The sequence below is a fragment of the Nyctereutes procyonoides genome, unplaced genomic scaffold, assembly GCF_905146905.1.
Source record: "Nyctereutes procyonoides isolate TBG_1078 unplaced genomic scaffold, NYPRO_anot_genome, whole genome shotgun sequence".
Classification (NCBI taxonomy): Eukaryota; Metazoa; Chordata; class Mammalia; order Carnivora; family Canidae; genus Nyctereutes; species Nyctereutes procyonoides.
The window spans coordinates 10,686,693-10,708,676 of record NW_026575024.1 but is presented as its reverse complement, the minus strand read 5'-3'; the positions used below and the strand labels follow the sequence as shown (position 1 = coordinate 10,708,676).

General features: G+C 53.4%; 1 protein-coding gene across 1 annotated transcript in view; it reads left to right on the top strand.

Annotated features, from left to right (window-relative positions):
- Positions 1-11,800, top strand: part of BCAS4 (breast carcinoma amplified sequence 4) — a 56,479-nt gene extending 44,679 nt beyond the window's left edge. Inside the window, 1 exon segment of the mRNA XM_055343121.1 lies at positions 11,136-11,800. Coding sequence (XP_055199096.1) covers positions 11,136-11,261 — 126 coding nt within the window. The 3' untranslated portion in view covers positions 11,262-11,800.
- Positions 11,801-21,984: the final 10,184 nt, after the last annotated feature.

Below are 21,984 nucleotides of genomic sequence, written 5' to 3'. Positions count from 1 at the left end.
CTTTGTGCCAAGAGTGAGTCAGTCCTGGCTCTGACCAAATCCCTCCACCCATGTACCTACCCCCCATCAGATTCACCAACATGCTGGCCACCACCCCCTGCCCTGTGGTATTTTCCTGGCCAGGAGCACTAGCCCCGTGCTACCCATGCAGCCACCCATGGGTGACCTTTCTGAGACACGAGCACTACCCAGGGAGCCCAGATATCCAAGGACTGGCCATGGAATTCACAGGGCCCCTTTGTCAAAGCTTATTAAGAATTTCAAGGCAGGGGATCCCTGGGTGGCTCAGCGGTTTGGCACCTGCCTTTGGCCCAGGGTGCGATCCTGGAGTCCCGGGATCGAGTCCCACGTCAGGCTCCTGGCATGGAGCCTGCTTCTCCCTCTGCCTGTGTCTCTGCCTTTCTCTCTCTCTCTCTCTCTCTCTCTCTCTCTCTCTCTCTCTCGAACAAATAAATAAATAAATCTTTAAAAAAAAAAAAAGAATTTCAAGGCAGTTGGGGCACCTGGTGGCTCAGTGATTGAGTGTCTGCCTTCGGTTCAGGTTGTGATCCCGGGGTCCTGGGATTGAGTCCCACAGCGGGCTCCTCACAGGGAGTCTGCTTCTCCCTCTGCCTGTGTCTCTGCCTCTCTGTGTCTCTGATGAATAAATAAATTTAAAAAACAAAAAAGAATTCCAAGGCAGTGACAGTGGAACATCAGAACAAGTCCAGGGCCTGTCAACTGCATGCCCAGGAGGCCAGCCTGGTCTGTCACCTGCAAGTGTCACACCCTGAGTGAGGTCGTGAGCCTGCTGAGTCTCAGTCCCCACACCTGTGTAGCAGGATTTACAGTTAGATCCTCTGCATGGGATCGTCCTGAGCAGTCGTTCGAATAATGTAAGGTTTAGCAGCTGTTATTATTACTAATGACATTGGCGTTATTATTTAATAGCTCTTATCTATGTTGTTTGCTCAGTGCTCTGCATATGCTGCCACGGGTATGCTGTATATATTTATTTTCAAATCGCTTTTTTTCTTTTTTTAAAATATTTCATTTATTTGTTCATGAGAGACACAGAGAAAGGCAGAGATACAGGCAGAGGGAGGAGCAGGCTCCATGTGGGAGCCCGATGCGGGACTCGATCCCAGGACCCTGGGAACACATCCTGAGCCGAGACACTGAACCGCTGAGCCACCCAGGCATCCCTCAAATCACTTTCTATTTTGGATAATTTTAGATTTGCTGGAAGCTCGTAAAGACAATACAGAAGTCCCGTCCACCCCTGAATCATTTTCCTGCACTGTCATCTCACAGCACGAAGGCACCGTTGTCAAAAAAAAAAAAAAAAAACCACACCAATGTCGGTCCAGTACTATTCGCTAAACTTCCGGCTTGGCTTGGATTTCACCAGGTTTTTCGTAGACAACCGTTTTCTGTTCCAGGCTCCCATCCAAGACAGTGCATTGCTTTGAGTGTGTTTTATTTTTAACATGACCTCGTGTCTCCAATAGTGGGTCACAGACCTGGCAGGGCAGGGATGCCAGCCTTGGGCTACCCGGTGACTCCAGAACGGGGCCCAGCAGGTGTCCCCGCCTGGAGATGATGTTTGTCATCGTTGGTCTTGGGCTTCTGAGCCCTGACTTGGCAAGAGGCCAGCCCTTCCTGGTCTGCCTCAGGTGTCAAATGCATTCAAGTTCATTCATTTCTCATCACCTGAGTGTCTCCTGTGGGCCAGCTCTGGCTGCTGCTGGCGCTGCGGCCCTGAAGACTGACACAGGTCCCATCCCTGTGGAGCTCAGCCAATGGGGAGACTGAGGAAGGAGATAGACAGGATACGCAACTTTGTGGTGCAGTGGTGGAGGGAAGGTGACCGGTGAAATTGGGGGTCCCCTAGGAGGGTCTCAAGGAAGAAAGCAGCATGGGAAGATCTAGTGCCAAAGCCTTGAGGGAGAACAGCAGGTGCAAAGGTCCAAGTCAGGCCAGACCCTTGGGGAGGTCCGGGAACAGATTTCCAGGCTGGAGGGTTATGAGTGACAGGAGGTGACAGACCAAGTTTAGAGTCAGGCTGGGTCATAGGTTCTGGGGTTGAAAACCCCAGCTCGGGGATCCCTGGGTGGCGCAGCGGTTTAGCACCTGCCTTTGGCCCAGGGCGCAATCCTGGAGACCCGTGATCGAATCCCACGTCGGGCTCTCAGTGCATGGAGCCTGCTTCTACCTCTGCCTGTGTCTCTGCCATTCTCTCTCTCACTGTGTGCCTATCATAAATAAATAAAATTAAAAAAAAAAAACAATTAAAATGTAAAAAAAAAAAAAAAGAAAAAAGAAAACCCCAGCTCTAAGGGGCCACGCAGGTGGCTGAGGTGAGAGCCCATGTCCCCTCTAAAAGGGGGTGGCCACAGCTCAGCACCAGCTTGTCGTCACAACTCAATGCAGCAGAGCTTTGGATTCTTTAAACAAGAAGCTTGAAATCCATCTTTTAAAGAGAAGAGGCATTTCATTCAAAAAGAGAACACAAAGGACCAAACAAAAGCAACAGTACTCACAAAGACGCTCAGCCCAGTGGAAGCCAAGTGGGACACACCTGTGGTCTGGGTTTGGCCGGACAAGTGCTGGTTAGTGACCTCAGCGGCAGGACCTGATGATGACGGTGAAGAATTGTGTTTTGCTCTAAGTATTGTTTTTTTCTTTAATATTTTATTTATTTATTCATGAGAGACACACAGGGAGAGAGGGGCAGAGACACAGGCAGAGGGAGAAGCAGGCTCCATGCAGGGAGCCCGATGTGGGACTTGATCCCGGGACCCCAGGATCACGCCCTGGGCTGAAGGCCGCGCTAAACCTCCGAGCCACCCGGGCTGCCCAATCTAAGTACCGTACTTAAAAGAGGATCCAATTTGTCTCTTAAGACGATCCCTTGGATTGCCATGTGGAGAATGGGTCAAGGGCAGGAGCAGCAGCTGAGAGGTGGCACTAGTGGGACAACAGTGGTGATGGGGAGAATTAGCAGAAGGGATCAAGGACGGGGGGATGTGGGAATCCAGCTTGGGCAGCGGGGGTGGGCCCCACAGGGAGCCACGTAACCACAGGAAGCCTCAGTTTGCTCAGCTGTAGAGGGGCTTTGTGAAACCTCTGCGGACTTGGGTCTCAGGAACATAGCAGGTGCTCAATTAAAAACACAGGTGTCATACCTGGCCGTCAGACAGTTCCACCGGCGGCCATGGGATAAGAAGCAAAGCCCAAGGGCCTCGGTGCTCAAATAGGAGGACTCCAGGGGCTCAGCTGGGGCGGGAGCCGGGACTCCAGGACGAGGGCTCCGAGGGAGGAGGGCCCGAGTGTGCAGCAGAGTGCAGGTCAAGGGTGGGGAGGTGGGACTCGGGGCCAGGAGCTGGGGGGGGGGGGCCAGGAGGGTCTCGCTCTGGAGGAGGCCTGAGACATGACTCCACCCACCCGGCTGTCCTGTCTTCCCTCCCAGACCGCGTGAGGGTTTGGATTTAGTAGCCAGGCTCTTAGCAGGACTTCTAGGGGCTCCTCCTCTGCTAGTTTCCATGTTAACGCTTTTCCTCCAGCTGAAACAATCCTCGGGGATCCACAAACCTTCTAGAGCGGCTGCCCAGGGTCAGCATCACCTCGAGCGAGACTGCACCAGCTTGTCCCTGCTGCCAGGGTCCTTCTGGACCGCGGGAGCTTCCAGCCCTGTTCCTCCGTCCCTAGAGCCTCAGCAGCCTGCCCCGGCCACCAGCTGCTCCGGTCACTGGGCTGGCAGAGGTTGGGGCTGGTGGCCCAGCTGGGAGGGAGTGCTCTGGGAGGAAGGGGGACAGCTTTCGGCAGGCGCCGTGAGGTTGGCCAGTCCGGCGCTTCAGGCAGGATTGGACACGCAGGGGCTGCTCACAGAGGAGTGGGAGGAGCTCTGCTCGCAGCTGTCCGAGCCTTCTGGAAGACTTGGGGCCCTGGAGCAGACACAGAACGTTGCAGGCGGAATAACCAGGCGTGGCCCGGGGTGCAGAAAGCCCTGGGCCAGGACGGAGCCGGGAGGCTGGGACCAGGGGCAGGTCCTGTGGGCTGGCTGCGGCAGGACCGGGGTCCAGAGCTCAGGAGGACCCACTTTGGTTCCTAGCTCGGCCTTTCCCCAGCTGGGTGACCCCGGCCATGGGACCTACCCTCTCCTCTCCAAGCCTGCTTTGTCCTCCCCCAAACGGGCTCCGTCTCATGCGAGTGGCTGCCTCGGGCTCTTGGAGCACTCGGGGCGACAGTGGGCAAGGGAGCAGCCGCTGGTCTTGGCGGTCGCCCCAGGCTGGCGGTTCCCAGCCTGTGGGGCCCAGGGCGAGGGACTGGAAGCGACGCCTTCTCCATCCGGCTCCTCGACAACCCCATGTCTGAGTGACGTGACGGAGCCGGGAGCCCCTGCCAGCCCAGATGCCCATGGGGCTCGCAGGTCCTGTGGACGAGTGAGTCAGGCCGGGTGGGGACCGCGGCAAACCGGACAGCACATGCCCTGTCTAGAGGGGCCAGCTCACTGCACCCCACAGGAATGCGGGCCCAGAGTGGCCAGATCGCTCCTTTCAGGAGAAGTAGGAACTCAGTATTTATTTGAAACATCCCAATTCTTCCATGCTGGCAGCTAACTCGTTTTTAAATTTGCATGAGCCAAACCAGTCATGTCTGCGGGCCAGATGCTAACCAAAGGCCACCAGTTTGCAATCTCTGAGCCGGCTGGAAGGGGGTGGGGTGGGGGTTCCTGATGTCTGTAAGGTTAGAAAGCAGATGATGAAGGGACATCCCGAGTCCTGCACTGAGAGCACCCCCAGCCTCACACAGCCCCAGGGCTTCCTGGGTCCTGGCTTGGTGCTGGAGCTGGGTGGCCCTGGGTTCAAATCCTGCTCTGCTAGTTCCCAACTGGGTGATCTTGGGCAAGTTTACCTTTCTGATCCTCGGTTTCTTCTTCTGTAAATTGGGGTTAAGGATACCTGCCTCCCTCAGCAGCTGTGAGAACAGATGGGCTGTGAACGCTCGAGGCCCGTCATGGGCAGGGTGCTCGGAAAGTGCTCAGTGCTCAGTCACTGTGGTTGTGGGGAGGCTGGGGGCTTGGTCTTGCAGATAGAGCTGTCTCTTCTGTTGCTTTTCTTCCCCCCCAAATACATTTTTAAAAATTTTAGAATTGGAGACAGGTGGTCGCTGTGAGTATACGTTGAGTTCCCATGTGTCCCTCACCGGGCTTCCCCCATTGTTACTATCATATTTATTTACCGTGGTGCGTTGTCACAGCCGAAGAACCAGCCTTGATGGATCGCTGATAACGAAACACCACGGTTTATTTGGATTCTGGTAGTTTCCTCTACTGTCGTTCTCTGTTCCAAGTTTGCATCCAAGACCCCAACCATATTCTCTTTAGCTCATGCCTCCCTAGCCGCCTCTGGTCTATGACGGCTTCTCAGACTTTCCTTGATTTTGATGACCTTGACAGTTTGGAGGAAAAGCGGTTAGATATTTTGTACAATACTCCTCTCTTAGGGCCGATCTGCTGTTTTTCTCGTGGTTAGACCGGGGCTACGGGTTTTGGGAGGAAGACCGCAGAGGTGGAGTGCCTTCTCACCACGTCACACCCAGGGCCCGGGTTGTCAGCGAGATGTGACTCTGCTGCTGTTGACCTTGACCACCTGACCGGGGTGGTGTTTGCCAGGTTCCTCCTCAGCAGTTCCTTTCCCTTTTCATGTTCTGCTCTTTGGAAGCCCCAACACGGGGAGGGGCAGTGAAGCACCCGTGAGGCTTATGGGGCAGAGAAAACCCTACATGAAAGAGGACTTGGGAGGGTCACAGGGACTGGAGCACAGTAGGGGTAGTGACTGTAGTGGGAGGAGCCTGGTGACCTCCGGGAGGAGTGTGGGCCTCTGGGCACCCCAGCTCCCCTGCACAGGATTGGCCTAGGGTCTCAGGCCCCCAGGGGTTGACCAGGCTCTGGGGCTGATCTGTGGACCTCAGAACCCAGCCCATGAGTGGCGCTGCTGTGGGGCCTGCTTCTGGCAGGGAGGAGGCTGGGTGAGGTAGGACAGGCTGGAGCCAGAATGATGGTCCAGGAGCCACCCACCAAATAGCACCCAGGCCTGGGACTGCCAGCAAGGTGCACCGGGCCCTGAGTCCTCCATCCTGGGTCTGGTGACCTTCCACTCAGTGCCCATTCTATGGGAGGTTCAGGGAAGGATTTGTTGTCCTGATCTAAAGTTTCTTAGCGCACCACCATGCCGTCAGTTTACGTATTTATCTGTGGCCGTGGGCCTGTGAAGGCAGAGTTGAATCGTTGCGACAAAGGCCTAAAGTATTTACCATGTGGCCCTTCAGAGAACAAGTTTGCAAACCCTGACCCGAACGGAAAGCAGACCACGATTAGGGATGTGCAGTTTTAGGGCTTCCCAAGAGAGAGACAGACACCAGGCAGGCCGGGACTCCCAAGGGGCAGTGGGGACTTCTGGAAACAAGTGGGCAGGTGGCCCAGGGCAAGCCAAGACCCTGAGGTGGGTGAGCTTCCCTTTAGGAGACAGTGATCTGCCCGGAACCCAGCGCTGCAACGGCCACGTGGGGGCTCGTCAGACAAGAAGCTGCCCAGTGGCACAGACTGCCCGGGTGGCCAGCCGTGAAGTGTGTGCTGCAGCAGGTCACAGATACGGTGAAGTGGCCGAGAGGAGAGCACCTCCTGCCCCTCAGCTCTGCCCTCCCACCCCCACCCCCCCGAGCCAACGAGGAGCCAAGGAGCCACGAGCCTGGAACTGTCATATCATCTGATTTTCCAAGAGAAGCTGGTAGTCTGGTTTTTATGAGAAATCTCCTGTTACATGTTTGCAATTAATTCCATTTTTTAGAAATCATGAAGCAGACCAAGCACACCCGTCTGATGTGTGGGCTGCAGGTTTGAGAGCTGGGGTGCGCAGGGTGGAGCCGAGGATGTGGGAATGTGTGTAGACTGGGGAGAGCAGGCCAGGCCCAGCGCCGCCGGGGGGCCAGCAGGTGACTGGGGGCTGGGGGCGGCAGGGACGGGGAAGAGAGACCCCCGACGCAGAGTGGCCGAGTCCGGGACCTGCAGGGTCACATTTCCCCATCTCCTAACCAGTCCCAGGCGGCTGGAACAGTCTGCAGGCTGGGAGCTGGGGAGCTCGGAGTTGGGGACACTCCTCCTTGCTTACCCGGCAGCCCCGTCCAGAGGGGGATCCGGAGAAGGCCGAGAAAGAGGAAGGGATCTCTGAAGCCCCCTGCGAGATTCCCAGGGGCTTGGGTTTGCTGCCCGGTCTGCAAAGGCTGGGCTTCGAGCTTGGTGGACGCCAGCTCCTGGGTCGCCTGGCTCCTGCCGCTTCTGAGACACCGCGATGACCCCAGTTTTGCACGTTGCTGGGAGAGCCCGGGAGAGAGTGGGTGCAGAGGACTGGGTTTCCATGGCGTCGTGGTGTGCCTGCGATGGGGGCCTGGCCTGCAGGATGTGGTCTGTTCTTCCCAGCAGCCGCTGGAGCATCTGGCTATTTTCAGCCTCGCACACCAGCCCTTACCTGCTGATTGGAGCCGCTGGTTTGCAAGTACTCCCTGGCTCCACTGTGGGTTAATTGTTTTAGGACGCCTGGTTGCAAGTGACAGCAGCCCAGGTCAACTTGGCTGAAGCAAACAAGAGAAGTCCATGGCTCACAGACAGGAAACGGCCCAGGGTAACTCCCGCCTCAGGAATAATGGATTCAGCTTCTCAGATCATATCGGCCCGACTTTGTCTCACTGCCTCCCAGCTCTGCTTCCCTGTGTTGGCTTCAATCCCAGGCAGGCCCTGGGATTGGTGGCAGAGGTGGCCCTCAGGCTCGTGGCCCATCCACTTGGGAACCTGGGGGTGGCATCCCTGTCTCAGTGGTGAGAGTCCCAAGGCTGATTCCCATTGGCTCAGCTCGGGTCACAGGCTCAGCCTTGGACCAGTCATAGCTCGGGTGGGTCAGGCCTCCCTCCCACCAACCCCACCTGAGCCGCAGCAGGTAGGGACAGTGGCCAGGTCGGGCACAGACGAGTGACCCTGCAAGAAGATCAGGATGCCGATCCCAGCGGGCAGTGGAGGCTAGACGGGCCCGTGTCCGCTTCACATCCACCCAGTCTCTAAGAGCAGTATATGTACCCTTGAGGCCACTCTGGAGCCCGTGTGGCTCCTCCTAGGTCACCCCTTCCTGGCTGGCCTTCAGGCTCAGCTCTCCAACCAGCTATGAGTCACCATCCCACATTGCCTCACGTGCTCCAGGATGCTGGCCAGGGTTTGGTCCAGTCCTGCGAGGAGGCTTGCAGGATGACTCCTCCTTGGTCCTGTCATAATCATATTGATTTTGTCCCCTTTTTGAAAGATTCTCTCCTTGAAGGAGGAGGCAGAATGGGAATCCTTTCCCATCCCTCGGCGGGGGGGGGGGGGGGGAGGTGCCTTACCCATTCAGAGGCACCCCGTTTTGAATAGAACTACTTCAGAAGGAACGGGATCAGCATGAGGCCACATGACTGGGGCAGGACACTGGCTCCAGCCTGGCCACTGGCCCCTCGTGGGCTCCTGGCCTGGGACCTGAGGGTCAGGAGAAGAGATGTATCTTTTCAGGATTACAGAATGTTCTTTGACCGCCATGTGTTGGGACAAGGGAGCTGGTCTTTGAGTGGTTATTATGTGTTTGAAAGTTGCATTTTCTAGAGACCACGATGCCCAGGTTTCAGGGGAAAAGGGGGGAGGATATTCTAAGTCTATGGGCTACCCCTGGATTGCATCCCTCAGGCTGTGAGACGTATCTCATGGCTCGTTTCCCAGTCGTGTGCTGGTCATGGAGCTGTTGGAGGCCTTGCATCCCATCCATGGGGGCAGGGGGCAGCCCAGGAAGGTGCTAGAACAAGGGGGCAGGTCATAGGCCTGGGCCCCAACTACCCCCAGGTAGGCTGAGCCAAGAATGGCTGACCCAGGGTTGACAGATGGAATGTTCTATTGACTTTCATTTCGTGAGGCTGGCCCTTGGCCAAGGTGAATGGCTCATCCTGGTTTTCCAGGATGGTGACACAGGGAGATAGGTAGTCCTGACACCTGAGCACGTTCTGACTTGAAATACTTTGATGGGTTTCCTTCTGTGGAGGAAAGTTCAGGGCTTCGGGGCTCAGACCTGAGAATCTATCCACTCCTGCCCTAAAAACCTGGCTGCTCCCCTTTAGGGGATACTGATCACAGCCTCCTCCCTGTTCCCCTCTTTCCCCTCAATTTTGCTCTTTCTAAAACACCTAGGGCACCTGGGTGGCTCAGTCAGTCAAGCATCTGCCTTCGATCAGGTTGTGATTCCTGGGGTCCTGGGATCGAGTCCCATTAGACTCCCTGCTCAGTGGGGAGCCTGCTTTTCCCTCTACCTCTCCTCCTGCTCTCGTGCTCTCTCTCTCTTTCTCTCTCTCTCAAATAAATAAATCTTAAAAATAAAATAAAACACCTAATGCCACATACTCCTGATTAGAGACTTCAGTGGCTCCCTGGTCTCTTGGGATGTTCTTAGCACAGCCTCCGAGAGCCCATGTGATCGGGCCCTGGTTTATAGCCTCATCTCTGTCCACATGGTGATCTGGCCCCACTCCAGACTGAGCTGCTGGTGTCCCCAGGTGCCCCTCCCTCCTCACCACGGCACTGTGACATGCCACTCAGTCTGGAGGCAAGCCCTGTCAGCTGGGCGGTGGAGGCCCCCAATGGCTCAAGCCTCCAGAAACCTCCCTGATGCCCCCTCCCCTACCGCCCAGGGGAGTTGGGCCTCCTCCAGGCCTACAGCTCCCTGTGTCTCCCCACCATTAGCCATCACCTGGCGGAATTGCTCTGTTGGTTACTCCGTCTCACCCCGCCAGGGAGCCCAGGGTGGCTGGGGCTACTGTCTTGTGCGTAGATGGGCCTGGGCTGGTGTGGGCGCTCAGGACGTGGTGGTGGAGTGGGCAGGCACTCGGAATACGTGGGACCTGGGTAAGGCACCCCCCCCCAGCCTTGGTTTCCCCGCCTCCACGATGAGGATGGTGGTCAGGGCGTCACTGGGGGGAACAACTGTGCGGGGAGGCCGAGTATGCACGTGTGGGTGCAGTGCGGGGCCCGAGGAGGACCCAGGCTTTGGGAGAGCTGTTGCTGATTGTGGTCCAGAGCCGCCACCCCTGCCCTGGCACCTGCACCGGGTGGTGCTGGGTCTCAGCTGGGGGAGCCCAGGAGGTGGGACAGTCAGGGAGATGCATGGAAACGGGGAGGGTGGCGAGAGGGACCCCTGATGGAGATGTGCAGAAGGACCTCATTCCTTTGCACCCCTGAGCCCCACATTCCTGCCCATCTCCCAGTAGGGCCCAACCCCCCTCTTCCCAAGGGGCTACCGTCTTTGGGATCAGCCCAGGCTCCACATGAGAATCAACTGGTGACTTTGAAATACCCCGGTGCTGGGCCACACCCCAGACCAGTGTCCTCAGGCCCAGGGTAGGGGGGAGGCGGGGGGGGGGGAGGTGCCACCGCACAGCCACATGTGAGAAGCACGGTTGGACACTGTCCTCTGTGAAACCAGTTTCTCCTGGAGAAAGGGTCTCACCAACCAGAGCTTGGGGAGGACTGCTTGATGGAAAATCTCTTTTTCCCACCCTTCTCAACAAAGATCCGCAGCAAATATAAGTGAGCACTTCTTAAAATGGTTTGAGTGTTTTTTTTTTTTGAAAAAGTAACACATTTATATGGCACCGACTCGAGGCAGCACAGATGGGGGACCCGGTGACAGAACACTGAGCCCGCCCCCCAGTTGCCCAGCAGCAGGCCCTGTGCCGGGGCTCCGGGGCCCCCCGAGGAGTCCACGTGCGTGTGCACACACATGCACATGCAGTTATGAGGGACACCTGGCTCCTCAGTCCCCCTGTCAGGCCCTGCCTGTCCCTACATCCCCGTGTCCCCATGCCGGCCGTGCTCCGCCCAGGACGAGGAACATCGGTGCTGATGACCCGTCTCCCTGGGGTGGGGCGGCGCTGGCTCTCCCAGGCAGTGCCACCCAAGGACCGTGCATGGAGCCTTTGTCACGCAGGCCGCGCTCCCTGCGGGCTGCCCTCAGTCCTACACCGGCATCCTCGGGCCACTGCGCGAGTGACTCACAGGGGCTGACGGTGCACCTGGTTTTCTGTCATTGCAGAAGCTGTGGGCGCCGGCGCCCCCGCCCTACGAGCTGCCTGCGCTCTACCGGACAGAGGACCACTTCCCCGGGGCCACCGGCCAGGCCGCTCTGCGCACCCCGGGCCACCCGCGCCGGCGCCTGTGAGCGCAGCACCTGCCACCTGGGAGCTCTGCACCTGCTGCCTGGGAGCACTGCACCTGCCACCTGGGAGCGTGGCCCCTGCCGCCTGGGAGCATTGCACCTGCCGCCTGTGAGGGTTGCACCTGCCATGGGCAGGGAGAGGGTCCACCAGTTCCCCGCAGGGGGCTTCCCGACCGCTTCCTGCATTCCTGAGCCCCCTCCCTCGCTTCACTGAAACCCCGGGCCTCGGAGATGGGTTTGGGGTGCATGTGTGGCCGAGCCCAGCACTGAGCTGGAGGAGGCAAGTCCCTCCCACTCGGGGGGCCAGCCTGGTGTCCCCGGGGCTGCGGTGAGTGGGTCTGAGGAGCCACCAAGGCTTCAGGCCCCCAGGGACCCGGGTTTCCCCATGTCTCTGTGATGGGCCTGGCATGGGCTTTGTGGGGGCCTCTGCTCCGTGCCACCACCAGGTGCATGGCTCCAGGTCCTCCTATGGTGGGTGCTTTGTCCCCAACCCTTGTGCCTGCTGGCTTGTGAATCCGCTCAATAAAGGTGTCGAGAGGTCACGTATGGTATGGGTGGGAATGTTTTCTCTGGGAGAGCTCCTGCACTGAGGCGAGCCCAACCCCCCGAATCTGCACATCAGGAAGCCCCTCACCTCCAACCTGCGGATCCCCAGCAAGAACCGAGAGGTTGTTAGGATTCCAGGGCTCTTCAGAGGTGGCTCTGCCTTCGTTTCATTGCATGCAGACACTTTTCCTGCTCTTGTCCGGGAATTCTGGATTTCTCACCTTGGTGATGAATAATTCTGCGTTGTTTTGAAATTCCTCACAGAGCCAAGAAAACACACACACGTATACATACACACACAACTGAACTGCAGACCTGTGTTACAATTTCAGGGAAATCTAACGTAATGAATCAGGAGAGAGAGAGCAGTACAAAAGTAAGGAAAAAGCTGGATCTTGACATTTTAGGACAAGTTTTTGGGATTGAAAATACAGGTCAGGGGCACCCGGATGGCTCAACAAGCCAGCAGGCACAAGTTGATTGAATACCAACTCTTGATTTCAGCTCAGCTTGTGATCACGTGGGTCATGGGATCGAATTCCGCATCGGGCTCCCCGCTCAGTATGGAGTCTGCTTGGGATTCTCTCTCCCTCTCCCTGCTCTTGAGTGTATGTGCTCTCTCTTTTTCTTTCTTTCTTTTTTTTTTTTAAAGATTTTATTTATTTATTCATAGAGACAGAGAGAGAAGCAGAGACACAGGCAGAGGGAGAAGCAGGCATCATACAGAGAGCCTGATGTGGGACTTGATCCAGGGTCTCCAGGATCACGCCCTGGGCTGCAGGCGGCGCTAAACCGCTGCGCTACCGGGGCTGCCCCTCTCTCTTTTTCTAAAATAAATATATCTTAAGAAGAATAATATATAGGTGGACACCTTGTTTCAAGAAGAGCCAGCATTTTCCTGTGGAGGTCATTTTTTTAGTAAAAAAACTCGTATACATTATTTTTTTTTAAAGATTTATTTTTTTATTTATGATAGACATAGAGAGAGAGAGAGGCAGGAGACACAGGCAGAGGGAGAAGCAGGCTCCATGCCGGGAGCCTGACACGAGACCCGATCCCGGGACTCCAGGATCGCACTCTGAGCCAAAGGCAGGCAACAAACCGCTGAGCCACCCAGGGATCCCCTACTTTATTTATTTATTTATTTATTTATTTATTTATTTATTTATTTATTTATTTATTTAGTTTTATTTTAAATAATAACCCCACCCTGGGCTCATCCTGACATCTGTCAGTACAGACGGGTGCCGCTGGCATCTGTAGTTTTGTGGACGGAGCCCACGTGGTGCCTTCCGTGTGTCTGGCTTCCCTGGCTGACACTGTCACAACAGGTAGCCGCAGATTGTTTCTGTGCTGTATTGATCGGGACTGTTTTTAATGAAGGAAGCCCTGATACTCACTGGGCCCCAGTGTGTCCACTCAGGAAGAACATAGATTTGATGGAAAGTTAATTTTTCAGACAAGCGGTGAGGACATCAGTTTCCAGAAGGCCGAGTGTGTGTGGCTTGCTGCAGATACCCAGGCCTCTTTCAACTTTCAGGGCCTGAAGCAGGGGCCAGGGAAAGGTGAAAGGGAATGTCATGTGATCAAGCTATAGCATCGTGAATGTCCTAAAATAGAGACTCACTGGACTGTGGCTGAGAGCTTCTAGCTCTGAGGTCAGCCTGCCTGGGTGGCACCATCTTCTCCTGCACACCTCAGCTGTGTGGCCTCGGGCTAGTTGCTTACCCTTTCTGAGCCCAGCTTCCTCCTCAATAAGAATGCAGCAAACAATGGCACCTGCCCATTGGGGGGTGTTTGTGTGACAAAATGAGGGGACCTGTGTGAGCGCTGGCCACAGGGCTGGCAACGGGCACTGTCTGCAGGTGGGTGATTGGCCCAGCAGGAAAAATGCCAACTGTGTGCTATTTCTCAGTTGATCAGTGGCATCCAGGAGCATCAACAGCGAGTGACTTAGGGACCACCCTTAAATTTTGGAGTAAGAACAGGTGGAGGAGTGAGAGCTGCCACAAGTCCCACTAGCCCTCTCTGCATTTCACTGTCCTTGGATCTTTGTCAGGACACCCACTGACCCCAAGTCAGCAAGGAGGGGAGAGGTTGCATGGGAACGTCGGTAGGGAAAGCTGACCAATGAACTAGGATTGGCCATTCCAAGTTTGCTGGGAGTCCTAATGCCAAACAGTGAACTTTGAGGGACACCTGGGGACACCCGGAGGGAGGGAAGGCAAGGACACAGAGCCTGCCAGCGATTCTGACCTCAGTCCTTTGCTGGTGTTCTGGAAGCACTGTCCTTGTGCCAGGTGACCTGATGACCTGTCAGGTAAAGGAAAGGCTTGACTGCTGGCTCAAGCAGAGCCCACAGCCCTTGCCAGGGTCACTTTGCAGCCTAGGAAAATGTTCTTTTGTGGAACGCCAGTAGAAAGGACACTGCACATTTTCATGAGAGCAAGGCTCTTTGGTCAACCACCTCCCTGCTTTCCCAGTGGATGTGAACTTCATGTCTGTCAAAGCAAGAGGTTTCAAGAAGGTGGCCCACGCATTGGCAGAAATGTGTGGTTTACCCTGAACTGTTTAAAAATGTTTTCGTGTTGAGACAACTGGGTAACCATCTGGAAAAAATAAAGCAAGTTCCATACCTCACTCTGTACACCAGGAACATTTCCAAAATTCCAAATGGATTAAGGATGAGTTAGATGTATAAAATGAATTTATATAAGAAGGCAGAAACGTTGGAGAATCATTCAACATCCAGAAGCCTTAAAGATAAATTTGATTATATAAAAAATGTTAATCCTTTGCATGGCAAAAACAAATTGAAAACTCAACCAAAAAAAAAAAAATCCAAAAAAACAAGAAATCTAAAGCAAATTCGAAAGACGAATGACCAAAACGACAAGTGACAATTTGAGAAAAATATATGTATATATACATATATATGTATATATATATATAAATATATTTTATAAAGGGATAATCTCCCTAACATATAAACAGCTCCTAAAATAAGAGAAAAAGTAGAAAAATGGGCAAAGGATATGAACAGGCATCTCACAGAAAAGAAAACGTAAAAGGCATTTTAAACACATGAAAAGATAATCTCTACCGGTAAGTATGAAAGACTATAGAAATTATTCCGTTTTCAGTATTTTAGGCTGGCAAACACGAAATGTTTTTGATGACACTGTTTGTCAGTGAAATTTTTTTTTTAAAGATTTCACTTATTAAAAAAAAAAAAGATTTCACTTATTCATGAGAGACACACAGAGAGAGGCAGAGACACAGGCAGAGGGAGAAGCAGGCTCCTCAGAGGGAGCCCGACCTGGGACTCGATCCCGGGACTCTAGGATCACGCCCTGAGCCAAAGGCAGATGCTCAACCGCTGAGCCACCCAGGTGTCCCTGTCAGTGAAAATTGTGAAGAACAAACATTTTCAAGCATGGCTGGTGAGATACCATGCTTGTGGAGGTCGGTGGGCAGTACCCATCTGAATTAGAAATGTGTATGCCCCGGGACCTGGTAATTCCACCTCTAGGGATCCCGCATCCCAATAGACACCCACAGGAGAGAAATGATAAAAGCACATAGTTAGTCTTCACATGTTGAAATAGCCCAAGATTGGAAGGCACCTAAGTGTCCATCAATAATGGGATTGGTTTGGTTCTAGTACATCCACACGCACACAGATGGATGGAATCCTATGAAATTGCAAAAATGGATTAGGAGTTCTTTATGAGTTGGTATGGAAATGTCACCGAGATACGAAAGCCAAGGTGCAGAGAAAAGCACATGATACGCTACCATCTGTGTGAGAAAGGCATTAACATTCCCTGGAAGGATAAACAAAAATTTGAGAACAGGGAATATCTGTCTTGAGTGAGAAGTAGACTTTCCATGTTTCAGGGTTTGGGTTTTTATATATATTTGGATATTGGGTGTTTACTTATTAAAAAAAAAATTAACTAGGGACGCCTGGGTGGCTCAGCGGTTGAGTGTCTGCCTTCAGCTCATGGGATCCAGGATCGAGTCCCGCATTGGGCTCCCTGCAGGGAGCCTTCTTCTCCCTCTGTCTGTGTCTCTCATGAATAAATAAAGAATTCTTTAAAATATAATAATAAACAAAAAATATTAACTAAAATCTGTTGCCAGCAATTAAAAATCAGTCCACAGAAAGAACTGGACGTCCAGCCCCTCTTCCAGAACTGGAGTATCTGGCCATCGTGGGCTCACGTTGTTGCCAGAAACAATGAGCAAAAGCCGGGTCACTTCATAGGGACCTGCTCTTCCAGGTTGCTCTTGTATCCAAGTTGTTTCGCTAATATATTTTATCTCCTGGCCCCTGTGGGTATTTGCATGGGAGAGCCTTAGAACCAGAGGCCCTTGGACCATGGAGAATTTGCTCCAAGAATATGGGGTCTGTGAAGAAATGCAGCTGGGGGAAGCGACAGCTGCGCAGCCGCTGTAGTTCAAGGAACTGGCCAGGTGGCAAGCCTCTCTGTGCCCAGTTCCCAGCAACCTGGGGATGAGGGGACGCGATCTTACTATAGAAAATGTGTGCTTTCCACGGCCCTCCTTTTGGAAGTGACTGATGCCGAGCCAGACAAAGATCTAAGAAAACTAGAGAGCAATATCTGTCACGAATATAGATGCAAAAGTTCTCAACCAAAATATTAGCAGACTGAACCCAGCAAGGTAGAAAACGGATTATACACCGTGACCAAGTGGGATCTCTCCCAGGAATGCAAGGTCGGTTTAACATCTGAAAATCAATCGATACGACACACCGTATTAATAAAGTTCAAAACCCACGCAGTCCTTTCCATGGATGCAGAGAAAAAGCATCTGCCAAAAATCGAACAGCCGTTCGTGGTAAAAGCTCTCCTTCTTGGGGCGTAAAGCGGAGTTCTCAGAGAGCAGGTTAGAGGCTGGGTAGACACCCCAAAGGTGTCTACTGCTAGGGTTACCGGCTCTCTGGGGATGATTTGTTGACCTAGGCAGCTGGAGCGCATCAGGGCACTTATCTCCCCATCTTTTTTTTTAAAAGATTTTATTTATTTATCATGAGAGAGAGAGAGAAGCAGAGACACAGGCAGAGGGAGAAACAGGCTCCATGCAGGGAGCCTGACATGGGACTCAATCCCGGGACCCCAGGATCACACTCTGGGACAAAGGCAGGCGCTTAAACCGCTGAGCCACCCAGGCCGCCCTATCTCCCCATCTTAAAGCAAAATCCCACTTAATCTTTTTTTTTTTTCTCTTCTACAGAAGCTTTATTGTTTCCAGTTGGTCCACAGCTTGAATGAGGCCTGAAAAAACTGCTTAAAAAGCTGCGTGCGGGGGGCACCTGGCTGGCTCAGTAAAGCATGCAACTCCTGATCTCGGGTCGTGAGTTCAAGCCCCATGTGGGGTGTAGGAGTTACTTAAAAAAATAAAAATAAAAATAAAAAAAACAACGCTGCCTAGTGGAGGCAGAGAGAGGCTGAGGCAAAACCTCTGATGCCAGGGGCTGGCGGAGGGGCCCTGGAAGGCGGCCGGGCTCTGGGAGGCTTCCAGATGTGCTCGGCCCTCTTTGTCTTTCCGTCAAGTGCACAACCTCGTTGGCTTTGGAAGAGCTCAGAGCACTTCTGCCTGGGGGCAGCTTTCCCAGAATTCCCTCTGGGGCCTGCGGGCTGGCTGTGGCCTCCAAGGCCGCCAGGCTCCTACCGGGTCGCCAGCTGGACGCAGCTCGGGCTTGCGAGCGGCCGGGCGGTGGCCGTGGCTCCGAGGCCACCCCACCTCCGCGGCTGGGACTTGCGGCCGGGGTGCCCCACTGGCGACACGCGGGCGCGGCCTGAGGAAGGCGTTGGGGGGCCCATCGGGGACACATAGAGCCAGGCCCGAGGCGGAGGAGAGGGAGCTGACCCGGCGGCGCCCGGAGAGCGAGGTGGGTGCCGCACCCGGGGACCGAGGGCTGTCCCTCTCGGCCCACGGCGTCCTCACTGCCCCACCGTGAGCCCAGAAGCCCAGGTGTTTGCTTGCACGTGTCACACGGGGTTCTGCAGGGCCACCTGGCCGGCTCAGTGGGTGGGGCATCTGGTTGTTGGTCTCAGGGTCATGAGTTCGAGCCCCACTTTGGGTGTGGAAGTTACTTTAAAAAGGTGGGGGCTCCTGGCTGGCTCAGTGGGTGGAGTGTGTGACTCTTGATCTCAGGGTTGTGAGTTCGAGCCCCATATTGGGTGTAGGGATAATTTAAAAACAATTTAAAAAAGTTGGTTCCTACACACAGGTCACTTCTATGAGTGTAGAGATGAGGGTTCTTAGGCTGTGCAGCTGGTGTTTGTTGAACGCAGAGAAAGCGAATAAATGGTGTACACTGGAAGCCGCAGGTGGCAAGCGTGTAACTCCGGGGACGGCCCGGGCTGTAGGCCCCGTTCACGTGTGTGTCTTTAAAACACGGCTTCTCGGGCTGGGCCGCACAGGGGAGTCAGCTGGGCCAGCCCGGGACCACGCACATCAGAAGCCCTGGGGTAGGGAGGGCGCCTCCTGGAGCCCCCCAGGGGCTTTCAACCTGCGTTGGAGCTTTGGGGGAAGAGCAGTCAGGAGATCTGCAGCGATGACCTGCCTCGCAGCCACCACACCTTTGGTTTTACATTCTGCACGAGAGCTTTCGATGGAAAGGCACAGGGGGCTCCACGTCCACCTCCCACCTTCCTGAGCGTGGTTTGGAACTGGGTTTGAGTTGGTTTCTGGTTTGTGTTGAACTGAGTTCATCCCAGCTGCAGAGACGGGTGCTGACTGATCTGAGCCAATCAGGGTCATGCTGGCTCCCAGGGACTCGAGGAGACAGCTCTGACCGAGGCCCACCAGCCACAGAGATAAGCTCTGGAAAGGTCCAGTTGGCTCCAAGGTCAGGCCTCCTGCTCCATAGTGAGGGAAGCACCCTAGGACACCAGGGTGCCTGCCTAGGACGACGGTGGCCACGTGGGGGGCAGGAGGGAAGGAGAGAGGACCTGAGCCCCTGCCCACACCACTGAGCATAGTCATTACCTGTGTGTCCCCTTTATCCAGCGCTCTGAGGTGGCCTTCCTGTTCCCTGCCAGTGAGAGTCCCGTCTCATAAGAAAGGAGTCTGCAACTGGGGACGGAGAGTTAGGCCATCACTGATGGGTAAAGGCTTTCTGGGAAGCACTCTGAGCCAGAGCCCCTCTGGGCTCTTCAGTGCCCCTCGGCATGCATTAGGCAACATAAGTCACCCCAAGACATGAGGCTCCCCCGATTCTTTGTCTTGCCTGGGCCAAGGAAGAAGTCTCATTTTGGTACTGGTGTGCCGTGAATCCCTCTGATTTTCCTTCTTAACAAACAGAGCCAGAGCCCTCAGCGAGCAGTAACAGGTGGCAAAGTTTTAGTCTAATGTTTTGTATTTTTATGGACATCTTTATTAGTGGCAAATCCTGGTTATCCTTTCTTGCAGAGACCAAGTTTTCCTTTTTATTTATTTTTTTAAAGATTTTATTTATTCATGAGAGACACACACATACAGAGAGGCAGAGACACAAGCAGAGGGAGAAGCAGGCCCCATGCAGGGAGCCCGACGGGGAACTCCATCCTGGGTCTCCAGGATCAGGCCCTAGGCCAAAACAAGTGCTAAACCGCTAAGCCACCCAGGCATCCCCCAAGTTTTCCTTTTTAAAAGGAAAGGGCAGTTGTTCTGCAGATGACCAAGATGACAGTGCGAATGAGTAGTGAGGGAGATGCTGCGCCAGGGAAAGCATGATGTACTGGTTTATAGACGAGGCTCATGTGTCTGCATTCATAGCAGAGAAAGCCTTTATGAGGCTAGTTTTTAGCCAAGATCAAGGCTTTGTGGTGCAGTGGGAATGCTAGTGTCTGTGGACTCAGATGTCCTGGGTCCGAGTCAGCTGGAATGTGGGGACAAGTTAGCTTCTCAAACCTGGAGCTGATATTCCCTTCACAGGATTTTTGGTTTTGGTTACAGGTGGGTGGGTACTGGGGCACTAGGGCAGGACTATTTGAGGATTCAAATTATCTTGGAATTTAGTACCCTACAACTAGTCCCAGGAACACTTCAGGGATGTCTGGAAAGTACTTGAGTCAAGACTGGCAATGTACTGAGCTCCTAGGAAAGGTGTGGTCATGCCCCTGGCCTGAAGGAGGAGGGGTCCTCGGAGGACAAGGCTCTGTGTTTGAGCCTCTCTTGGATCCCTCTTCCCGGGAAACCCTATTTAGCTAGTCCTGCAGGCAGAGGCAGCCGCCAGCAAGTCGTGCAGGGCCAGGACCATTGATCCCTAGGCTCTCTGGTATGGTGGCCTCACATGCACCGTCCGTACAGTGGAGCGGTCACACTCTGGTCTAGTCCAAGTCCCAGCCACCACGGAGCTTACGACTACACTGGGAAAGCCCTTTTGTTTTTACTCTTGCTTTATCAGTTTCCAAAAGGTGAACAGTTGGCTTACTAGGATATCCATTTTGCCTCTATAATGAGACCTTAATAAATGTCCAGCAAGACTCTTGCAAAAGCCCGCTGAGGTTCAAATGGCATCACACCTCTAAGGCCTGATGGTGAGCAGGACAGGCGGTGGCGCTTGGTCTGCATCCGATGCAAGAACATTGTATCCTGAAAAACACACAGCGGCAAAAACTCATTTAAATAGCTGTAGTGAAGATTCTGCGCTTGATTCCCTTCATAGATCATCTGCCCTGGAAGAGACTATGGGCCTTCCAGACCTTCCTTCCTCCGTCCTCTTATTTGGAACACTTTGAAATCAGGACTGGATGATTTCCAGCACACGCAACTTTCATCTTATATGCTGATTTTTTGGAACACAGCTCCCACCTAATTTGCAATTCCACTTAGATTCAAGTCCTAGTGAATGTTAAAAGTTATTTGGAGTATGGAGTATGTTGATGGGAAGTAGCAGGATGCAAATGGGGACCCCCGTTTGGTGCAAGTTTGGATCGGTTTTAAGCTAACCTAGTAGTCATTGACAGAAAATGAGAGATCCTTTAAGTGGATACACCACCAAGAGTTTATCAAGCTTTTTCTACAGCACACCTCGTGGTGGCCAACTGACCACTGGTATGTTGGAATGCCATTTCAGAACGGTGCAAGCAGCCTCTTCCCTTTATTTCGTCTTCTGGGGGCTCAACACTTCGGTGAAACATGTTTGCAGTTGGTGCCAACCCAGTGAGCAACACGATAGGTTAGAAATAAGGATCACAATGGATAGAAAAGACCATTGCCTGAGGAAGGGGCAAAAGGCTGACCTGATGCTCTGAGTCTGTATTTAATATATTCTACTTGATTTCATTAGTATTTTCCATCACGCAAACTAAGTGATTCTCAAGCTTTCGTGGCATAGAATCCCTTAGGATTTTGGGGTCTCCATCTTGAGGGTTTGATACTGGCAGTCTGGGGTTGAGGTAGGGAAACCACCATAGCAGTGCTCACTGGACAAAAGCAAGTTTAATCGCTTCCAGTGGTGGTTCACTTGGGGCATCCCCCAATCTCTGAAAGATCATTTTCAAATCTGGCGCTTGTTTTGTTCTCTTCTGAAAAAAGTATCCGTCTTTACAAATGGGCAGGCGTTGGGACTGGATACACAACTATGGGGCAATCAAAGGGGTAGATCCTTTTCTGCTTACACCTTGAGAGGACAAAGAGCTATTTGATGGAGACCAACGATGGGAGAAGTGCCTCAATGTGCTGAAAAGGGAGAGAAATCATGCTGCTAGTCAGGCTGACTCCGAAACTCAGGGCCACAAGAAAATCAGGACATAAAGTTCCCTGGGAAGAAAATTTACAGAATTGTTCAGTCTACAGTTACATTCCCTAATTAGAAGGTGGCAGATTGCCACGGCTTTTATTTCCAGATTTTTCCAAAAGCAAACAGTAGCAACAACATTCTTTTAAAATGGCTTTTATTGAAACACTTTTAGGGCTTCTGCAACATCGTTAGTTGGGGATCTTCTTTATTTCCAATTCTTAGGTAGCTAAATTCTTTTTTGAGTATCAAGAATGCCCGTTCCCACCACCTTAGTGAGGAAGCATGTTCATCTGTCCCTGCTCAAGTGTCCAACCAGGAACTTATTCCCTCCCCTATTCTATGCGTCTCTTTAGAACTTCACGTAGGCCTCACAAACCCAGGCTTCGTCCTTCCCTGTTCATTTGTTAGGCAGACTATTTG